This window comes from Vigna angularis, chromosome 4 (assembly GCF_016808095.1).
Source record: "Vigna angularis cultivar LongXiaoDou No.4 chromosome 4, ASM1680809v1, whole genome shotgun sequence".
NCBI lineage: Eukaryota > Viridiplantae > Streptophyta > Magnoliopsida > Fabales > Fabaceae > Vigna > Vigna angularis.
This window is the reverse complement of record NC_068973.1, coordinates 3,178,997-3,186,919: the sequence shown is the minus strand read 5'-3', so window position 1 is coordinate 3,186,919 and position 7,923 is coordinate 3,178,997. Positions and strand designations below refer to the sequence as shown.

Sequence of the window (7,923 nt, the reverse complement as noted above, 5' to 3'; positions counted from 1 at the left end):
AATATGATATAAAATTAAATATAAATAATAAAAAATATGTCAAAATAAAATTGAAATTATTGTTTAAAATTAAAAAAACTATTGTTATAATAATTATTATAATTAATTTATTTTTATTATTGTTTTATTATAATTTTATATATAATAAAAAATAATTATTTATTTATATAGAAAAAGAAAATAATATATCTATATATATATATATGAATGGATTACATTCTCATTCAATCACCCTTAATCGATTCCAATACATAAAGAATCAATTCTAACTACTCAAGCACATCCAGAATCTATATTTTTCACTCGTATTTTGAATAGTATATCCTTCCACGTCTTATCCTTCACCTACATGCGCGAATCTTTCATTCTCCCTCACAAATTCTCATCTCTAAATTTCTTTAAATTTGGTGAAACAAACTTATTAAACACTCACAAAAATACATCAATTCACATCAGCATCTCCGAAAACAAAATACATTAAAAGATAAAAGATAAGTTACTATGTATTGTTAATGTTAAATATTCAATGAAATCATGAAATGAAAAATAACATTTTACTTAATCAACTAAAGATAATTTAGAGTAAAATTTTGATGTCTTTTTATCCATTCGTGTGATATCTCTTCTAAATCCTCACAAATCTGCTTTTGGTACCACTACCACTCCAAAAAACTTCTTACTAATGGAGGTATTTTATGTGTATATAAATCCCTGTTCATCTCTTATTTTATCTGATGTGGGACTTTGTTTGTATCCAACAAGTCTGATTTCTTTTGTTTAGTATATTTAAATTTCATTTCTTACTTTTGAAATTCGGAAATTGCTTTAAGGAAATATATATTTTTATCATTTTAAAAATGAAAATATTTAAATTGAGGCTAGAATATTTTCAACCATTAGATATATTTAGATTTTAAATGATGGTTTGAATTTCATGAGGTGTAGATTACTCCAACAATGTGCTACTTGTTTTTATCGCCATTAGAATCTTTAAAGAGTATTCCATCATTTAATTTAATTAACATACGAGAACATACAGTTGTCATGAGAAAAATTGTACTGCTTGAAAACGTTGTTAGTTTAAGTCCTTTTTATAGACATAACTTTTATTCTTGCTGGTACAGATAGTTCCTACCAGTGCATGTAAATATTTGTTGTGTCGTTTGTAATATCACAAGGGTCAAAAACAGGGGATGCTATAAACATTTTGGATTTCCATCAACTCTTGTAAAAAAATATTATTAAAAAATATGTGTTCAAGAGTCCTATGTAACCAATCATTGGCATATTTCTAGCAGAAGGAATCACTCTCCTCTTGTTTTCGATCTATTCTATGGGATATTCTTAGAATACTTCTCCCTTTTTCTGTCACACACATATGAACTGTCAATCTCTTTCTCTTTTCTCACAACAAAGTACAGATTAATAAATAGAATAACACAAAGCAAGAAAAAATAATAGGAGAAATTGAACCACAGAAAGCTTTCTTTTCTCTCCAAGAATGTCTCCCCGAACACTCCAAGGTTTCATTTTCTCAATTTGTGTCTGCACAATTGTCACAGTGATATATCAGTTGGTCAAACTTATTTTTGTTATAGCAATTGCAAATTCATGCATCATAAGTTGAGCATACATACATTTTGATCATCCATGGAAGCTAGAATGTTTCAGGATTATTTAGTAGCATTGAATTGGTTCAATTTGAAAACCACACTCAATCACATGACCCAGTAAATTGTTAAAGGGTCATCCACTAATTCCAGAAACTTGAACAAAGCAAAACAAACATTGTAGCTACTTCAAATAAGATTTTGGTAGAACTTCTTTGATGCATCTTGTTTCATTTTACCAAGTCTTGAACATGATCATGAATCATATGATCTTTGATAAAGTTTGTGATTGATTGCAACAGAAGCTTCACTCTCTGATATGACACAGACACCACAGCACAAATCTGAAGGAACATTGTTTTACATCCTCGGAGGAATTGTTGTGCTGCTCATAGTGTTGATTTTTTTGTATGTACTTCGGAAGCGTCTAAAATGGTCACCACACAATATGACAGAACAGCAAGGTATTTTGATAAATGAGAAAAATCATCATAAACTAATGTAAAAATCTGAGACCTTGTCGTTTGTTTAATATCCGTGATTATCCTATGAATAAATGTTTCTGTTTGTTCTTAATTAGAGATTCGGAAACACATAGAATCAGCAGATATGATGAAGATGATTTTTTCATCTAATCAACAGTCAGGTAACTCTAACAGAGAATTGCATGTTTAATCAAATATCTTGCATATATCATCCTTGGACCTCTCTATATATATATACATTGAAGTTAATTAATTTCAATATGTACACAGGGTCCAAGGAGTTCTTTAGTGGAAACCTTAGGACAATTAACTGCTTTGACTACCAGACATTGAAGAATGCAACCATGAATTTCCATGCAGATAATTTTCTTGGAAGTGGTGGATTTGGACCTGTTTACAAGGTATAAACATTATATCTAATAGGAAGCATAGAGAATTTAATAAAGGGAGTTGCGAACTTGATCTATACATGCAGTAAAATCACCAGTTTTTTTGAGTCTTATCTTGTCATGGAATTGGTTACACAGATCACAGGGTACTATTAGATTTGGTTAAAAATCAAATTTTGTAAGATGACATTACCTATGAAGTGCCTCTTGATCATAATACAATGTCATATTTTTGTTGGAATGGTATTTACAAGTGAAGTTTTAGATTGATTGGTATTCTCATAAGTAACATAATTGCAAGGATTAGAGATGATAAAAGTAAACTTTAAATCTAACACTATGTGATAAAATTAACTTATGAGACAATATTTTATTGTATATTTATACTGTAGTTAAGCCACATTTTTAAACCGTAGTTATGTTTTAACAGGGAAAGTTGGCAGATGGAAGGGTGGTTGCCGTTAAGAAATTGTCTCTCAACAAATCTCAACAGGGAGAAAAAGAATTTCTGGTAGAGGTGAGAACAATCACTAGTATACAACACAAAAATCTGGTTCGTCTTCTTGGATGCTGCATAGATGGACCACAAAGGATAATTGTCTATGAATACATGAAAAACAGAAGTTTGGACCTCTTTATTCATGGTATCCTTTCTTTCTGAATTCTCTTTGGTCCTTTTTAATTATGAACAATTACTGGTGTGAAACTTTATCTGGTAAATCTGTTATTCTAGTGAACATAAAAGTCTTAATATAGTTCTATACAAGGACAACACAGTTCCAAAACTTATACAAATTCACCAATGACAACATATCACAAACAGAAACTTTCATATATAATAAAATTATAATGAAACATGTATGAACATTTTTTCCTCTCCCTAATATTATCAACTTTGCACCAGATATTGATTACCTACATTGATCAATAAGCTACCAGAATTTAATTAACTCAAACAAAGAACCCATTCTAACTTTGTGAAGAATACTAACAGTAATGAAGTGTATAAGAGAACACAATGAAGTTAAATTTATAAAAATGCATGTACAAGGCTCAATCTCATTGATTAAGGGTGTTTTAATCTTGATTACCAGGAGAAACTTGGGTCTAATCTTGATTATCAACTATCACTTTCATTCTAGTTCTTATAGAATTATTTCTGTAGTTGAATATTCATATAGTGGACACCTAAACCACTGTTTGATGAATGTTTGAAGGAGCTTAGGTTTGTATTGATGGAACAATTCTTTCTTTTGACTGCTTCTTGAATGCAGAAAACAGTGATCAATTTCTGAATTGGAGAACTAGATTCCAAATTATTCTGGGAGTAGCCAGAGGACTACAATACCTTCATGAGGATTCACACCAAAAAATTGTTCACAGAGACATCAAGGCAAGCAACATTCTTCTTGATGAAAAGTTTCAGCCAAGGATTGGGGACTTTGGGCTAGCTAGATTTTTCCCGGAAGATCAAGCTTATCTTAGCACACAGTTCGCTGGAACACTGTATGTCATTTATGGAAACAAATTAAAACTATATCCTTATATTATAGAATGTTATTTCTTTGCATTCACTGAATAAAAGTTGCTATATAGCATTAATAGTTCATCATATGGTTCAGAGCAATTTGATCATCATTATGATTTTAGTGCTGCCAACTGCCCGGCCTGCAAAAGTAGTGCTTTCTGCTGAGAACTTTTAATGTTTCCACACATTTCAACACATCATATCTAGCAGCATATCATTAAAGTCACTCTCTGATACTGTTTGAGGTGATTGGATGAAGTACACGAACATTAAATTCCATTTGTTACGACATCAATGTTATTATACTTTATGTGTAAAATGATCATTGTAGTTTTATGCACAGTGAAAATAGGATGTTTGACAAAATGTTCCTAGCATTGTATTGTAACTTTTGTTTGTCACTTGTTTTATTGAGATGCGAAACATTTTCAAGTGTCAAACAACATAACTATCTAAAGTTAAGAGGTTTCCATTGATAAATGTCATTTGTTTTTGTTTTTTACTTTTTGGGCAGAGGTTATACTGCTCCTGAATATGCCATTAGAGGCGAATTATCAGAAAAGGCAGATATCTATAGTTTTGGAGTTCTCTTGCTTGAAATAATCTGTTGCAGGAAAAACACTGACCACACTTTGCCATCAGAAATGCAGTACCTCCCTGAATATGTAAGTTCTCACATTTTCAAATACATATGTCTGTATTGTTGCTAGGGAAATGCTAGCACCACAATCTCTTTTCTATGTGCTGCATGTAACATAAATATATTTTATGAAGTATGTTAATTAGTTTGATGATATTAGGCATGGAAACTGTACGAGAATGCAAGGATATTAGACATTGTAGATCCGAAACTTCAAGAACATGGGTTGGTAGAAAAGGATGTTATGCAAGCAATCCACGTGGCTTTCTTATGTCTGCAGCCTGATGCACATTTGAGACCTCCCATGTCAGAGATTGTGGCATTGTTGACATTCAAAATTGAAATGGTGACAACACCAATGAGGCCAGCATTTCTGGATCGAGCAGCAAAAAAGGATGATGAGAAACAATCTTTAGGGACAATATATCATGGTTTAACATCTCCCATATAAACATCACTGAAATCTGTGTTTCCTACCCATAAGGATATAGCCACCAATTCAAACAAAAAATTATTGGATTTGTTGGATAGATATGGTTTATATGAGCTCTTCATAACTATAAAATATGTAATTTACTTTTACTACTGCAATGAATTCAACAGTAGTTGAGTTTCATTATGTATCCGGCTTAATAACTCTTGTTTATTTAGAAATGGTCTTATAATGAATAATTATTTAGGCTTTTTATTAATATTTTTTATTTTTTAGTATATATATAAATACTTATAAATTATTTTAAAATTATTATAAATATTGATACATATTTAAATATTTTCATATTATAGGCTTATAATATTTTTGAAACATTATCGTATTATTATGAATTTCATTAATAATAATAATATATTTTGATAAATACCTTAATTTAGTGTAATGATTATAAAATACTAAATTTAAACTATAGGAAAGTTTTTTTTATTAATAATGAAAGTTTAGTATATAATTCATTTACATTTCTTAAAAGAAAAATATAATTTTCACTGACACAATCTCATAGTAATTACAAAAAATTTATCAATAATTCAAGTTTACCTATAATAACAATTATAAAAAATTTATTGGTAAAATGGTTATCGATAAATTTTATTAAAAATCATAAATCCATTGATAAAATTGGTAAAGTTTGGTCGTAGATAAACATCATAATTAAATCCACCCCTTTTGAGTTGTGTTGTCATCATTATCATTAGTTTTGATTTCTCCTTCTATTCTTTCTCATCCTCCTCCTCCTCTTCTTTTCTTCCTCTTCTCACTTGTCTTTTCTTAATATTCTTTTTCTCATTTTGCTTACAAACTCATTAATGAAATTTTTTTATCGATAATAAAAATTATAAATTATATAAAAAAATTTACAATAAAATTTATTATCAAATATATTACCAATAGAAATATATATCGATAATAAAAATTTTAATTTATCAATCGATCTTACTGATGAATTCGTTACCAATAAAAAAATTCATCGATAATTGAAACTCTAAATTTGTTAATAAATTTAGTTTTAAAAGAATTTATTTTTGTCTATAACTACAAAAACTTTTGTAGTGTGTTTATCATACATAAATATTTTTTTTTTTAAAATACAATAAGGATTTTACACCAATTATATTTGCAAAAGCAAAAATAACATTAATATTGCATGTCCATAATAAGAATCCAATATTGTGAAATCATTGGCAAATCATTTACTTTGATGATTAAAGAGATTTGTCTTAAAATTTTTCTAGAATATCTTTACAAACAACTTAGGAAAATATTGTGAGTGATAGAAAGAGACTATGGACATTTGAGTTTTTATAATGGCTTATTTCTAACCTATGTCACGTTTAGTTCTTTAATGCATTGTAGAGGATTTCTTTAAACAATTAAATGTGTATAATTATTTTTTATTATCATTTATAACTTATAAAGTACACAAAGTCTTACATAATGTTGTTTCAAACTAATTACACAAAATCTTTCAAAAACTATGCAATAACTAATAAAGTTATTTAAGGCCTCACACTCAACTGAATATGAAATACAATTGGTCTTTGTTTGGAATAATTTGGCACAAATACAAACGACATAGCACACTCTTTTACAAGTTGACCAACATATAAGAAGTTTTTCAAATACTAATTAAAAAGCTTTAAATAATGAAAAAATAAGAGCTTATGAACATAATTTTTCTTCATTATTTTTTCAAGTCTTTATTTATAGGTATCACAAAAGAACCCATGATGATCCAATACTTATGTGTTACATTGAAATTACAGTTTTTTAAAAGATATGTTTGACTTTCAGCTTACATTTCACCACATTACACTAATTTTATTAAGGAAAAAGAAATTTTTATCTCCATAATTATTTTGATTCAATGATCACCATGAAATAAACGTTCATGAGTCAAAGAGTAGGTTGTATATTAAGATCTTTTTTTGGAGTTTGTGTGCTTATTCCTTTAAAACATACACAATATTTTTAAACATCCAATATACCACTAAAGTCATCAATTGAGATTTTAATTGTCTAACACTTCAGGGTTTTTTTTTAAATCTTTTTAATGGTTTGTCAAAAAATATTTCACGATAATTGAACTAAATCATAGAACAGTTACTCGTGAGACTTATTTCCCTATGTTTGCTTGTAAGCATAGATAATTGCTTGTAAGATATATAAAAAAGAAATACATTATAAAATTAATCCCATAAATTTATACTTTGAACTTGTAAGCACTTCTACAAATTCATGATTAAGTAATAGTTTTCAAATTTATTATAATTACAGGGGAAGGGTTAAATGGAAAAGTCTTAGGAAGGAAATGATCTATTTTTTTATAATTAATTAACTTTAACATATAACTCTCAATCAGTAAACCATCCAATATATTTTATATTGTGGGAAATAATTTAAACAATTTAAAAACCCTTTTCCTTAATAATATTCGTTGTTACATAAAGTAATCCTTTTATATAATATAATTTTTTTTTGTGTGTGTTGATTTATTTTAACGCTCCTTTTAATATTTTCTATTTGATTTAAATATAAACTAAAACTATCACTAGAATAGGAAAAATCATCGACCCTAAAAAACCCTAAGACCGTGATAACAAAAATATTCATTAAATATTAAAATTTTTGAAATCAATACAATAATATTTTGATTAATGAGTTTTAACCCGAAGTTTTAAACTTTTTATATTCAAATAAAAAAAAAAATCAATTTCACATCCCTAGCAATTAATCATTTATCTAAAAGCCTAATTACTCAGACACAATAAACAGTTT

General features: G+C 28.1%; 1 protein-coding gene across 2 annotated transcripts; it reads left to right on the top strand.

The window, feature by feature from the left end:
- The first annotated feature begins 1,350 nt into the window (after window positions 1-1,350).
- LOC108330145 (putative serine/threonine-protein kinase) lies at window positions 1,351-5,275 on the top strand. 2 transcript variants are annotated; one of them, XM_052876203.1, is made up of 8 exons: window positions 1,351-1,523; window positions 1,913-2,074; window positions 2,191-2,256; window positions 2,366-2,496; window positions 2,915-3,128; window positions 3,759-3,990; window positions 4,527-4,677; window positions 4,813-5,275. In XM_052876203.1, the coding sequence occupies exons 1-8, from the start codon at window positions 1,502-1,504 to the stop codon at window positions 5,101-5,103; spliced, it is 1,269 nt and encodes a 422-aa protein (XP_052732163.1). In that variant the 5' UTR covers window positions 1,351-1,501; the 3' UTR covers window positions 5,104-5,275. The 2 variants fall into 2 exon arrangements, with proteins under 2 accessions (XP_052732163.1, XP_017420144.2); XM_017564655.2 differs by lacking the exon at window positions 1,351-1,523 and adding an exon at window positions 1,535-1,814 and having other exon boundaries at window positions 1,893-2,074.
- Window positions 5,276-7,923: the final 2,648 nt, after the last annotated feature.